Source organism: Hypanus sabinus (assembly GCF_030144855.1).
Source record: "Hypanus sabinus isolate sHypSab1 chromosome X1 unlocalized genomic scaffold, sHypSab1.hap1 SUPER_X1_unloc_1, whole genome shotgun sequence".
NCBI classification, from domain to species: Eukaryota; Metazoa; Chordata; class Chondrichthyes; order Myliobatiformes; family Dasyatidae; genus Hypanus; species Hypanus sabinus.
Genome location: NW_026778957.1, coordinates 864,502 through 880,057, shown reverse-complemented (window position 1 = coordinate 880,057; position 15,556 = coordinate 864,502). Strand labels below are relative to the sequence as shown.

The 15,556-nt window shown below is 45.4% G+C and overlaps 1 protein-coding gene across 1 annotated transcript in view; it reads right to left on the bottom strand.

Annotated features, from left to right (window-relative positions):
* Positions 1–15,556, bottom strand: part of LOC132385574 (zona pellucida-binding protein 2-like) — a 139,794-nt gene that overhangs the window by 29,154 nt on the left and 95,084 nt on the right. The window contains exon 6 of the mRNA XM_059957739.1: positions 827–912. Coding sequence (XP_059813722.1) covers positions 827–912 — 86 coding nt within the window. The remainder of the gene's footprint in view (positions 1–826; positions 913–15,556) is intronic.

The following is a 15,556-nucleotide window of genomic DNA, read 5'->3' as shown; positions in this document are numbered from 1 at the left end:
GTGTGACTGTATGTACTGTATGATTGTATGTACTACGTGTGACTGTATGTACTGTGTGACTGTATGTACTGCGTGTGACTGTATGTGCCGTGTGTGACTGTATGTACTGCATGTGACTGTATGTACTGTATGATTATATGTACTACGTGTGACTGTATGTACTGCGTGTGACCGTATGTGCTGTGTGTGACTGTATGTACTGTGTGACTGTATGTGCTGTGATTGTATGTGCTGTGTGTGACCGTATGCAGTGTGTGACTGTATGTGCCATGTGTGACTGTATGTACTGTGTGACTGTATGTACTGTATGTGATTGATTGTGCTGTGTGTGACCGTATGCAGTGTGTGACTGTATGTACTGTGTGACTGTATGTACTATATGTGACTGTATGTGCTGTGTGTGACCATATGTACTGTATGACTGTATGTGATTGTATGTGCTGTGTGTGACCGTATGCAGTGTGACTGTATGTGCCATGTGTGACTGTATGTACTGTGTGACTGTATGTACTATATGTGATTGAATGTGCTGTGTGTGACCGTATGCAGTGTGTGACTGTATGTACTGTGTGACTGTATGTACTATATGTGACTGTATGTGCTGTGCGTGACTGTATGTGCCGTGTGTGACCGTATGTACTGTGTGACTGTATGTACTGGGTCATAACAGTATTACTGTGCTTTACCCTTTGGCCCAGAGGTATGATGTTTTGTTTAGCTGTGTACACCTGTATGGTTGAATGACAATAAACTTCAACCTGATGATGATATATTTACACTTGTGGAAGTCCCAGCAAGAACAGGTTCTCTTGTGTTCTCAACTTACCTTCTCCACCCTTTTGTTTGTTTCATCCTCACAGTCGTGTATGAACTTTTTGCAAATTTCTTCCCATCCATAGCCAAAAGGGTCCACTGTAAATCAAAAAGATTTATGCTTTAAGAGGTGCTGACTTCTGATCTGCAATCCAATAGCTCTATCAGTTTCATTTCACGTAACCAGCGTGGCTTAAGAGAAAAACAACAAACTGAAGTGAAAAGTAATTTAAAAGCAAAACGTGGTGCATAAAAAAAACACAAAGTAAGTTCAGGATGTAAATTCAGTTTGGGTGGAGATAAGAAATAGTAAGGTTATGAGTCACTGGTGGGAGTGTACATGGCCTCTCTAACAGTAGCTCGAAATCTCAAATAACAACAGAACGTGATATGCAGCAGGTTATGCAGAAACTTCAGGTTAATGACCCTGCATCTGAAGTGAGAGAAGAACAGTGTTTTAAACTGGAAACAAGGAGGGTGATCAAGAGAATCCTTGCTGTCTGTGGGAGGATGCTGACACCTTCTTTAAGCATCAGAGATCAGGCTGTGGATTCAACAGGAACAGGGACCGAGAGAATCCCAATGACCCAAACACTGCTCGTGCTGCCAGTGAGAGGACGCTGACTCTTTCCTTAACCATCAGACATCAAGGGGACCACTTGTGGGAGAGGTGGGACCTCGAAGAGACAGGCAGGCAGCTCCTCAACGGGGAAGGTGGCTAATGGAGCTCAGGAAGGTTTAATTGAGCTTCGTGGGCATAGGGGGGAGAAACTGGAGTAGGAATCAGTATGGAGTTAAGCAAATAGAAGATTGAGGTTCAGGTGAAGGGCACAGAGAGGGCAAAACTGTAAGGTGATGATGGGGCAATAATGAGGATGTCTGAGGAAGGATGGAGTGCACAGGCATATGGGAGCACCAGGAAATAGAGTGAGCAATGACTGGATAAAATTAAAGGCTCTTTATCTGAAGACAAATGAGTTGGTGGGACAGCACCTATAAAAACTTCCTTGGAAGTTTTCATGTTTGATTGTCTTACAACATTGAATCACAGTGGATTTTTTATTGACATTGATCAACAGGAAAAGACTCTTCAAAGTAAAAACAGATCTCTTCAAAGTGATTTAAATTAATTACAAATATAAAACATAAAGTAATTGATTGCATAAGTATTCATTCACCAACCCCCCCCCCCCCCCACCCCCCATCCTTTCAAGTCAGTATTTTGGCAGCAATTACACAGATTCGAGTCTGTGTGGATAGGTCTCTATCAGCTTTGCACATCTGGACACTACAATTTTTCCCCATTCTTCTTCACAAAACTGCTCAAACTCAGTCAGATTGGATGGGGATCGTGAGTGAACAGCCCTTTTCAAGTCCAGCCACAATTTCTCAATAAGGTTTCTATTAACTTTGTTGTTTTTAAGCAATTCCTGTGTAGCTTTGGCTTTATGATTGGGGCCATTGTCTTGCCAGAAAACAAATCTTCTCCCAAGCACGCCCACAGCATGATGCAGCCACCACCATGCTTCACGGTAGGAATGCTGTGTGTTTTTGATGATGTGCAGAGTTAGTGTTAGTCTGATGGCCAAAAAGCTCAATTTTGGTTTCATCAGTCCACAGAACCTTCTCCCAGCTGACTTCTGAGTCTCCCACATACCTTCTGGCAAACTCCAGCTGAGATTTCATGTGGGTTTTTTTCAACAGTGGCTTTCTCTTTGCCACTCCCCCATAAAGCTGTGACTGGTGAATCACCCGGGCAATAGTTGTTGTATGCGCAATCTCTCCCATCTCAGCCACTGAGGCTTGTAACTCCTCCAGAGTTGTCACAGGTCTCTTTGGTGGCCTCCCTCACTAGTCCCCTTCTTGCACGCTCTCTCAGTTTTTAAGGATGGCCTACTCTAGACAGATTTATAGCTGTGCCATATTCTTTCCATTTTTTGACAATTGACTTAACTGTACTCCAAGGGATATTCAGTGACTTGGGAATTTTCTTGTATCCATCTCCTGAATTCTCTTTTTTCAATAATTTTTTTGCGGAGTTTCTTGGAGTGTTCTTTTGTCTTCATGATGTAGCTTTTGCCAGGATACTGACTCACCAGTAGTTGGACCTTCCAGATACAGGTATATTTTTACCACAATCAATTGAATCACCTTGACTGCACACACTTCCCCAAAAACAGATCTCCGTTTAATTAATTATGTGACTTCTAAAGCAAATTGGCTGCACCAGTGATGATTTGGCGTGTCATATTAAAGGGGAGGGGTGCACACTTATACAATCAATCATTTTGTGTTTTATATTTGTAATTAATTTAGATCATTTTGTGGAGATCTGTTTTCACTTTGACATGAAAGAGTTTTTTCCTGTTGATCAGTATCAAAAAAGCCGAATTAAATTCACTGTGATTCAATGTTGTAAAGCAATAAAACATGAGAACTTCCAAGGGGGTGGGGTGAATACTTTTCATAGGCACTGTAGTCCAACAGCGACTACAGACACTTGATTGCAATGTGACTGTAGTTAGGAACTGAATAATCAGGCTCATTTGATATTTCTGGAGGATAGGCAGGAAGGGAAACGAGGTAGGTTGGTGAATGCATGGTGTGGGAATGAAGGCTCGGGGTTCTGGGAAAGGTGAATGTTGGAGGATAACTCCGTGCAAACTTTGCTAGTACTGTTGGAACTAAGAGATTGAGAACCCAAGGAGAATCAGAATGTTCAAAGTTTAAAGTGAATTTATTTTCAAAGTATGATGCATTGTTCGTTTATTATGTACTGTGTCAAAATAATGGGCTTGTGGGGTGGAGATACGGCTCTACCAAAGGAAGTGTAAGGCACTACTTCACTCTGCTACCCTCCAGGTGTAGCACTTGCTTAGTGCCCCCCCCCCCCCCCCACCACTGATCAGGGTCACCATGGGGGCAGGTGGTGGATGGTCGTATGAGCAGCCAGTGGAGATCACAAGTTCTGGTGATACGACCCCTGACACCAGGCAGACAACCTCTGATACTGGCTCGGGGGTCACCCCTCTTGTAAAGGCGCTACCCAGGAGAAGGCAATGGCAGACCACTTCTGTAGAAAAACTTGCCAGCAAGTTGTACAAGACATTTTTTGAGGCCTCATTTGGAGTATTGTATGCAGTTTTGGTCACCTACATACAGGAAAGATGTAAACAAAGTTGAAAAAGTACATTTACAAGGTCTGGAGGATCTGAGCTATAAGGAAAGATTGAATAGGTTAGGACTTTATTCCTTGGAATACAGAAGACTGAGAGGATATTTGATAGAAGTATACAGAATTATGAGGGGTATAGATAGGGTAAATGCACTGAGGTTAGCTGGAACTACAATTAGAGGTCATGGGTTGAGGGTGAAAGGTGAAAAGTTTAAGGAGAACATGAGGGGAAACCTCTTCATGGCCCTCAGAGCTGTGAGAATGTGGAATGGTGCATGCGAGCTCAATCTCAACGTTTGGCTAGGTAGGGGTATGGAGGGCTGTGGTCTCAGAGCAGGTCGATGGGAGTAGGCAGATTAACTGAAAGGCCTGTTTCTATAACTCTATCTCATGGAAAAACCATGATAGCTTTTGTCACATGACACGGCACATAATGAAGGAATGATTGTTTGAAACTAACTTGATACGAGGCGGGGAGCCCAAAAGGAGAGTCACAATATTCAAAGTAAGTTAATTTTCAAAGTATGTGTATGTCACCATATTCAACCTTTAGATTCATTTTCTTTCAGGGATTCACAGACAAACAAAGAAATACAATAGAATCAATGAAAAACTACACACAAACAAAGACTGACTCAACCAAAGTGCAAAAGAAAACAGACTGTACACATCAAAACAAAACAAAGTAAATAGATAATGCTGGGAACATTGAGCTGAACATGGCAGAAAGGGGGTTCGGGTGAAGGGTTACTCTGAAAGGAGAAAGCTATCATCCCGGGGACAAGCGGGGCTATGGAAACATAAGTCTATCAGCATTGCCAGAGACGCTGCCTGGCCTGCTGAGTTCCTCCAGCATTTTGCGTGTGTGCGTGTTGCTCGGATTCCCAGCGTCTGCAGATTTTCTCTAGCTTTTGTATGAGGAAATACAGGGCACCGAGTGTTAAAAGGGCAGAGGGGAATAAGAATAGAACTATCGGATCTTTATTGAAGTGCACAGCATTGGTTACAAGGTGGGTGAGCTGATGGCAGATGAATACACAGGCTTCTTAACAGTAGTTAGACACCAGGACAGAGTATAAACCGAGAAGTAATGTACGTAAGACAAGTACCATGATATTTGTAACTATCGTACTGATTGGACTAATTCAGCTAGCAAAAGTAGCCTTGAGGACAAGGTTGTAGAGGCATAGAGCACAGAAATAGGCCCTTCGGCCCATCTAGTCCGTGATATTTGTAACTCACTTTATCTATCGTTCTGATTGGACAAACTCAGCTAGCAAAACTAGCCTTGAGGACAAGCTCACAGTGTGTATACAGGATGGTTCCTCAGGGGAACTATTGATCCTATGGATCTGGTTTTGTGCAATGAGACAGAATTAATTACTCATGTAACCTATCCTCCGGTGATCTTGGCGTAGCAGAATTATAGACACAGTGTCTGGAACCTCTTGGCAATTGCAGTGGGATGTGATTAGAGTTTATTTATATGGATCAGGAAAACAGATGAATCTAGACCAGCTGTGGCAGACAGTTGAGGAAATTCTTCAGAAATTTTAACACAGGACTGTTCTAGTGAGAAAGAGAGGATGAACCATCTGTGGCTGTGGTAAGGATGAAAGATTAGTCATGCCATTGAGCATGTCTTCAAAAACGGATGCCTCAGAAAGGTGGCATCTGTCAAGAGGGACCCCCATCACCAAGGAGATGCCCTCTTCTCATTACTAACATCAAGGAGGAGGTCCAGGAGCCTGACAACACACACTCGCTGTTTTAGAAACACATATTTCCGAATGAGCACCATGAACACTACCTTTCTTTGGCACTGCTTATTTCATTACTATGATTTATAGTTTCTATTATTATGTATTGCAATGTACAGCTGCCGCGAAACAACAAATTTCACAACGTATGCCAGCGATATTAAACCCGATTCTGATACTAACACATCAGACAGGGAACAACACCACCACCTACTGGGAGACAGAGAAATTTCATTCCGACACTTTCCTTACCCCAGATGAAGGGTAAAGGGGAAAGTGAAGGATGATCCACAGATTAAACATTAACTAGCTAGCCATGGTTGCTGGAAAGGCAGCAGAGTGCTTCACCCTCTATATATGACCTGGTGAAGGGGTAAAGATTGCAGCAACAAACAACAATTCCTCAGGCAACATCTTCCAGAGAGTCAATTATTTCACTTTTTCTACATCATCTACTTATCCTTTCCATATTGATTGTGTTTTAGGAAACCGCTGGAGCACGTATCATACAGTTTGGAGTTCGATCAAGTCAGCCAGCGCTCTGCTGACCCCGACAGAACAGAGCACCACGTGCACGAGCTGCCTCGAGAAGCCAGAGACGGGCGCGGGGCCAAGATCGGCTCAGTTTCTCACTGAGTGAAGTGTCGAGGATGATCGAAGCATCGAGACAAATGCAGAGGAGGCCGGGTTAGCGGTCGCTCTCTGTGGAGGCTGCAGGTCAGCAATGGTCATTCTCCACAGAGGCCGTGGTTCAGTCGTTGCTCTCCTCGATGCTGATGGGAGGATGTTTTTTGAAATTCTGAGATTTATGGGATTACTGGCATGGACTGTAGTTTATATTGCTTTCCTTCAGTTTCCTGTGTTTTTCTTTCTTGAAAGAAAGGTGGTTGGGGGTTTGAAGATTTGATGCTTTGCTTATCTGATAGTTCTTTGTAAGTGAGGGAGGCAGTTGGAGCTTTTATGTTATTGTCGCTGCTTTTATTGCAAGGGAAGGGATTGGGGTTTGAAGTTCGAGCTGCTGTTTTCTGGGTGGGTGATCTGTTGGTTTTTGTGCGGTGGAGGTGTTGGTGGGTGGGGTTTGGGGTTTGTGAGTTTTTGTGAGTTCTTTTTCTTTTTCGTGTCATGACCTCCATGATTTTTCTGTATTTCATGGCTCTCTGGAGAAGACGAATCTCAGAATTGTATTTTGAGTACATACTTTGATAATCAAATGAAGCTTTGAAATTTTGAAGTGAATATTGGTCCCTTAGAGCATAGAATCATTCATGGGAGAAAGGAATGGCAGGATTTTTGCAGAATTAGCTTGGATCGCCCTTTACGGTGGAAGGCAGAAAACAGCAGAGTGCAAGGTGGTTCCTTAAGGTTGTTATAACTGGGGAGTCATCTCAAATAGCCTCTGACAACCAAGTCCAGTTTAGTGTCTGGTTTAGCTACTAAGCCCTGCGGAACTGTTTCTACTGACTGGAGAAGGGGCAAAGGCGGGTTCCTGGTGCCTTAGAACCAGTCGCTTCAGGCAGATGGGGCTCACCAGCTGCAGTTGGCAGCTCATCTAGGAGAAGGAAAACTCTGATCTCAAACCTCCGCTGCCTTGCGGCTGTACCTCATGGGGGAGGCTTCAGGAGTGAACCCTGAGGGATAAATCGGGAGCTGGAGTCCCTAAGGTAGTGTTACATTCAGTTCAACACTGACTGGCAACTCCTGTGACACTGTGAAACTGTATCGGTCACAGCGGTTCCTTTGGACTCATCAGCTACGTAGGGAATAGCTTGCTCTTCGTATCGTACTGCCCTGGCTTGCATATCATGAAGACAGCCAGGATGCAACATCCATGATTGATCCTGACTAACAGACTGAGGAGATTGGAGGGAAGTATGGGGGAGGGGTTGGGAATCAGAGGTAAGTTCTTTACTCAGAACATGTTGTCAGGGGTGGTGGTTTCTATCCATCTACTTATTTATTTAAAGATCCAGCGCAGAAGCACTTCCAGACCAATGAGCCATACCTATTTAAACCGAGCCTAATCACAATCTACAATGACTTACTAACTGCTATGTCTTTGGAATGTGGGAGGAAACTTGAGCACCAGGAGGAAACCCATGCATTCATGGGGTGAACTTACAAGCTCCAACACTGACTTCCGATGCCCCGAGCTGGAATAATGTCGCGCTAACTGCTGCACTACCATAACACCCTAGTAGACAATAGACAATAGGTGCAGAAGTAGACCGTTTGGCCCTTCGAGCCTGCACCGCCATTTTGAGATCATGGCTGATCATCTACTATCAATACCCTGTTCCTGCCTTGTCCCCATATCCCTTGATTCCCCTATCCATAAGATACCTATCTAGCTCCTTCTTGAAAGCATCCAGAGAATTGGTTTCCACTACCTTCCGAGGCAGTGCATTCCAGACCCCCACAACTCTCTGGGAGAAGAAGTTTTTCCTTAACTCTGTCCTAAATGACCTACCCCTTATTCTCAAACCATGCCCTCTGGTACTGGACTCTCCCAGCATCTGGAACATATTTCCTGCCTCTATCTTATCCAATCCCTTAATAATCTTAAATGTTTCAATCACATCTCCTCTCAATCTCCTTAATTCCAGCGTGTACAAGCCCAGTCTCTCTAACCTCTCTGCGTAAGACAGTCCAGACATCCCAGGAATTAACCTCGTGAATCTACGCTGCACTTCCTCTACAGCCAGGATGTCCTTCCTTAACCCTGGAGACCAAAACAGTACACAATACTCCAGGTGTGGTCTCACCAGGGCTCTGTACAAATGCAAAAGGATTTCCTTGCTCTTGTACTCAATTCCCTTTGTAATAAAGACCAACATTCCATTAGCCTTCTTCACTGCCTGCTGCACTTGCTCATTCACCTTCAGTGACTGATGAACAAGGACTCCTAGATCCCTTTGTATTTCTCCCTTACCTAACTCTACACCGTTCAGATAATAATCTGCCTTCCAGTTCTTACTCCCAAAGTGGATAACCTCACACTTATTCACATTAAACGCCATCTGCTAAGTATCTGCCCACTCACCCAGCCTATCCAAGTCACCCTGAATTCTCCTAACATCCTCATCACATGTCACACTGCCACCCAGTTTAGTATCATCAGCAAATTTGCTGATGTTATTCTCAATGCCTTCATCTAAATCGTTGACGTAAATGGTAAACAGCTGTGGTCCCAATACCGAGCCCTGTGGCACCCCACTAGTCACCACCTGCCGTTCCGAGAAACACCCGTTCACCGCTACCCTTTGCTTTCTATCTGCCAATATCCATGTTTTCTATCCATGTCAATATCTTCCCCCCAATGCCATGAGCTCTGATTTTACTCACCAGTCTCCTATGTGGGACCTTATCAAATGCCTTCTGAAAATCGAGGTACACTACATCCACTGGATCTCCCCCGTCTAACTTCCTGGTTACATCCTCGAAAAACTCCAACAGATTAGTCAAGCATGATTTACCCTTGGTAAATCCATGCTGGCTCGGCCCAATCCTATCACTGCTATCTAGATATGCCACTATTTCATCCTTAATAATGGACTCTTAGCATCTTTCCCACCACTGATGTCAGGCTGACAGGTCGATAGTTCTCTGTTTTCTCCCTCCCTCCTTTTTTAAAAAGTGGGATAACATTAGCCATTCTCCAATCCTCAGGAACTGATCCTGAATCTAAGGAACATTGGAAAATGATTACCAATGCATCCACAATTTCCAGGGCCACCTCCTTTAGTAGCCTAGGATGCAGACCATCTGGACCTGGGGATTTGTCAGCCTTCAGTCCCATCAGTCTTCCTAATTCCCTTCCTAATGTCAATCTGTTTCATTTCCTCTGTTACCCTATGTCCTTGGCCCATCCATACATCTGGGACATTGCTTGTGTCTTCCTTAGTGAAGACAGATCTAAAGTACTCATTAAATTCTTCCGCCATTTCTGTTTCCCCAAATAATTTCACCCAATTCATTTTTCAAGGGCCCAACATTGTTCTTAACTATCTTCTTTCTCTTCATATACCTGAAAAAGCTTTTGCTATCTTCCTTTATATTCCTGGCTAGCTTGCGTTCGTACCTCATTTTTCCTCCCCATATTGTCTTTTTAGTTAAGTTCTGTTGTTCCTTAAAAACTTCCCAATCATCTGTCCTCCCACTCACCTTAGCTCTATCATATTTCCTTTTTTTTTAATGCTATGCAATCTCTGACTTCCTTTGTCAACCACTGTGGCCCCTTTCCCCCCTTTGAATCCTTCCTTCTCTGGGGGATGAACTGATTTTGCACCTTGTGCATTATTTCCAAGAATACCTGCCATTGCTGTTCCACTGTCTTTTCTGCTAGGCTATCCGTCCAGTCAACTTTGGCCAGCTCCTCCCTCATGGCTCCATAGTCGCCTTTGTTCAACTGCAACACTGACACCTCCAAGCTGTCCTTATCCTTCTCAAATTGCAGATAAAAACTTATCATATTATGATCACTACCTCCTAATGGCTCCTTTACTACGAGATCGCTTATCAAATCCTGTTCATTACATAACACTAAATCCAGAATAGTCTTATCCCTGGTCGGCTCTTGTACAAGCTGTTCCAAGAATGCATCCCGTAGGCACTCTACAAACTCCCTATCCTGTGGTCCAGCACCAACCTGATTCTCCCAGTTCACCTGCATGTTGAAATCCCCCATAACTACTGCGACATTACCTTTGCCACATGCCAAAGTAGAAGCAGATGCATTGGGAATATTTATGAAACTCTTAGATAGGCACATTGATAATAGAAAAATGGAGGGCTATGTGGGAGGGAAGGGCCAAATTTATCCTGGAACAGGTCAGCAGAACATTGTGGGCCAAAGGGCCTGTACTTTCCTGTATGTTCTAACAGGTTACAGACAGGGAGGAACTTAAATCAAGGCTAATCATGAGAGAAAAAAAAAGTTGCAGGCCAACCAACGGCTCTAAGCACCAACCAGGTTGGATAAAGACAGGAGGCTTCCTCTATTGAGGGAATAAGTGGTCACCAGGTATGAGGAAGAATTTTTTCTCAGAGAGGGTCGCGAACCTTTGAAATTGTGGAGAGGCGTCACTGAATATATTCAAGATGTTGACAGACTGGTAAAGAGTCTGCTCCTACTTCTGATGCCTGTCTCCCACTTTCCAGCTCCGATATAGAACAGACTGCGGAATCCTTTCAGAGGCTTTAACAAGAGGAACAGGCAGGAGTTTATATTGATGTGGGGAAAATGATGAACACTGTCCTGGGGCGATCAGAGCAAGGGTTTAAACCCCACCAGTGGGTACAGTCATGCGGCATGCGAACGTCATTTGTCCCGCTACAGCTGCACCCATCTATACCAACTCTGTACCGTTTCCCCCTACTCCACAACCAATACGTCTTCCACCACCGACACTAGGGGCAATTAGCAGTAGCCAATAAACCTACCATCACTGTTCCCATGGAGCCTCCCTCTTACCTGTCCTTCTCAAGGTCCACTCTGCTCTCCTATCAGATTCTTCTTCTTTTTCCCTTTACCTTTTCCCACCAGCTTCTTTCTTCATTCCCCCGCCCCTCGTCCCCATCCACCTGGTCCTCCACTCCTCTGCCTCCACCTCCTTATTCTGGCTTTCCCCCCCACCCCCCACTTCCCTTTCCAGTCCTGATGAAAGGTCTCGGCCTGAAATGCCGACTGTTGATTCACGTCCATGGACGCTGCTTGACCTGCTGAGCTCCTCCCGTGTTTGGTGTGTTGACCTGCAGAATCTCTGGTGTCGCTGTTTCCATTCATCAGTGCTTAAGGGAACTTTCTCAGCAGTGAGTAGAGTAGAGAAAGCTGCTGCCCTGCCACCATGGCCGGTCAATTACACACTTCTTCCTTTGCAGAAGTTATTACCATTCCACCTACAACTTACAACGGCTCATTGCATTTCTTCATACTGCTCTGCAAAGAGACATTCTTATAACCTCCACTCGATGAGTTCATTAAATGCCCTTTTTTTAAATCCAGTGCCTACACACTTGTTTAGTTATGCTGCTGGTTTGAAGGACTTTCTTCACTCACTGTAAAGTTACTTTTGTATTACCAGTAAACCCTGTTTTATGTTGAAAGATGTGATTTATAGATCATCTCATGGTACAACCTAGGATGTGCTGGGACCCATCATTAGTGATGTAATCTGGGGTCATCGGGGGATTTCGGGTCATTCGACGTCAGATAACCTCTCTCAGGGGACACAGCCAGGGTTGATCAGACCCCAGCTTGTATCCCAGGAGCATTAGAGAAGTACAGCACAGGAACAGGCCCATTGGCTCATCTAGTTCAAGCCAAAATAATTTGAGTTGCCTACTCCCATGGATCTGCACCAGGACCACAGCCCTCCATATCCCTACTATCCATGTACATAGCCAAACTTCTCTTAAACTTTGAAATCGAGCTCGCATGTACTACTTGTTCTGCACTCTCATGGCCCTCCGAGTGAAGAAGCTTCCTCCTCATATTCCCTTAAACTTTTCACATTTTACCCTTAACCCATGCCCTCTAGTTTTCGTCCCAGTCAACCTCAGTGAAAAAAGCCTGCTTGCATTTACCCTATCTATACCCCTCATAACTTTGTATACCTCCTCTCAATCTCTCAATCTTCTACTTTTCAATGAATAAAGTCCAAACCTATTCAGTCTTTCCCTATAACTCAGGCCCCCCAGACCCGCAACATCCCTGTAAATTTTCTCTGCTCTTTCAACCTTATTTACAGCTTTCCTGTAGGCAGGTGACACACAATACTCCAAATTAGGCCTCACCAACATCTTATACAACTTCAACATAATGTCCCATCCCCGTACTCAATACATTGATTTATGAAGGACAATGTGCCAAAAGCTTTCTTTACGGCCCTATCCACCTGTGACACCACTTTCGATTAATTATGTACTTGATCCATCTGTTCTGCCACAGCACTGATCAGAGGGTTACACCTCTGTATCCAGAGCAAACTGAAGGCTCACTTAGCAGCCTCTGCAATGTAGTAATACCAAGGAGAGAGTAGGTTCTGCACAGTGAGCAGCCAATAAAACCTCTACAACCCATCTATATAGACTCGCATCGTGCTCACCACCACCTTTCTTACACTCAAACACCTTCCCAATCCAGTCTTGTCAAGGCACTGTCAGTTCTACCGTGACCAACCTGCTTCAAGGTTTCCGACAGAATGACTGTGGTTTTTTTTCCCACCGTGAGAGGTCACACTTATGTACAAATGTAGCTCTCCCCGAGCACATTACCATAGGACCATACGATATAGGAACAGAATTAGATCAGTTGGCCATTGAGTCTACTCCACCAGTCCGTCATGGCTGATCCATGTTCCCTCTCGGCCCCACCCTCCTGCGTTTTCCCCGTATCCTTTCATGCCCTGACCAATCAAGAATCATCAATCTCTGCCTTAAACATACATAAAGACTTGGCCTCCACAGCTGCCTGTGGCAAAGAATTCCACAGATTCCCCACCATCTTGCCAAAGAAATTCCTCCCCATCTCTGTTCTAAAAGGAGGTCGCTTCCACATTCTGTGGATGTGCCCTCTGGTCCCAGACCCCCCACCATAGGAAACATCCTCTCCATATCCACTCTATCTGTGTCCTCTGGTCCCAGACCCCCCACCATAGGAAACATCCTCTCCACATCCACTCTATCTGTGTTCTCTGCTCCTAGACTCTTCCACTATAGGAAACATCCTCTCCACATCCACTCTATCTGTGTTCTCTGCTCCTAGACTCGCCCACTACAGGAAACATCCTCTCCACATCCACTCTATCTGTGTCCTCTGGTCCCAAACTCCCCCACTATAGGAAACATCCTCTCCACATCCACTCTATCTCTGCCCTCTGGTCCCAGACCCCCCACCATAGGAAACATCCTCTCCACATCCACTCTATCTGTGTCCTCTGGTCCTAGACTCCCGCACTATAGGAAACATCCTCTCCACATCCACTCTATCTGTGTCCTCTGGTCCCAGACCCCCACAATAGGAAACATCCTCTCCACATCCACTCTATCTGTGTCCTCTGGTCCCAGACCCCCACAATAGGAAACATCCTCACCACATCCACTCTATCTGTGCCCTCTGGTCCTAGACACCCCCCACTATAGGAAACATCCTCTCCATATCCACTCTATCTGTGTCCTCTGGTCCTAGACCCCCCACCATAGGAAACATCCTCTCCATATCCACTCTATCTGTGTCCTCTGGTCCCAGACTCCCCCACTATAGAATACATCCTCTCCATATCCACTCTATCTGTGTCCTCTGGTCCCAGACTCCCCCACTATAGGAAACATCCTCTCCACATCCACTCTATCTGTGTCCTCTGGTCCCAGACTCCCCCACTATAGGAAACATCCTCTCCACATCCACTCTATCTGTGTCCTCTGGTCCTAGACTCCCCAACCATAGGAAACATCCTCTCCACATCCACTCTATCTGTGTCCTCTGGTCCTAGACTCCCCAACCATAGGAAACATACTCTCCACATCCACTCTATCTGTGTCTTCTGGTCCAAGACTCCCCAACCATAGGAAACATCCTCTCCACATCCACTCTATCTGTGTCCTGTGGTCCCAGACCACCCACCATAGGAAACATCCTCTCCACATCCACTTTATCTGTGTCTCCTGGTCCAAGACTCCCCAACCATAGGAAACATCCTCTCCACATCCACTATCTGTGTCCTCTGGTCCCAGACCCCCCACCATAGGAAACATCCTCTCCACATCCACTCTATCTGTGTCCTCTGGTCCTAGACTCCCCCACTTTAGGAAGCATCCTCTCCACATCCACTCTATCTGTGTCCTCTGGTCCTAGACTCCCCCCACCATAGGAAACATCCTCTCCACATCCACTCTATCTGTGTCCTCTGGTCCTAGACTCCCCCACGATAGGAAACATCCTCTCCACATCCACTCTATCTGTGTCCTCTGGTCCTAGACTCCCCCACTATAGGAAACATCCTCTCCACATCCACTCTATCTGTGTCCTCTGGTCCTAGACTCCCCCACTATAGGAAACAACCTCTCCACATCCACTCTATCTGTGTTCTCTGCTCCTAGACTCGCCCACTATAGGAAACATCCTCTCCACATCCACTCTATCTGTGTCCTCTGGTCCTAGACTCCCCCACTATAGGAAACATCCTCTCCACATCCACTCTATCTGTGTCCTCTGATCCTAGACTCCCCCACTATAGGAAACATCCTCTCCACATCCACTCTATCTGTGCCCTCTGGTCCCAGACCACCCACCATAGGAAACATCCTCTCCATATCCACTCTATCTGTGTCCTCTGGTCCCAGACTCCCCCACTAAAGGAAACATCCTCTCCACATCCACTCTATCTGTGTCCTCTGGTCCTAGACTCCCCCACTATAGGAAACATCCTCTCCACATCCACTCTATCTGTGGTCCTAGACTCCCCCACTGTAGGAAACATCCTCTCCACATCCACTCTATCTGTGTTCTCTGCTCCTAGACTCGCCCACTATAGGAAACATCCTCTCCACATCCACTCTATCTGTGTCCTCTGGTCCTAGACTCCCCCACTATAGGAAACATCCTCTCCACATCCACTCTGTCTGTGTCCTCTGGTCCTAGACTCCCCCACTATAGGAAACATCCTCTCCACATCCACTCTATCTGTGTCCTCTGGTCCTAGACTCCCCCACTACAGGAAACATCCTCTCCATATCCACTCTATCTGTGCCCTCTGGTCCCAGACCCCCCACCATAGGAAACATCCTCTCCACATCCACTCTATCTGTGTCC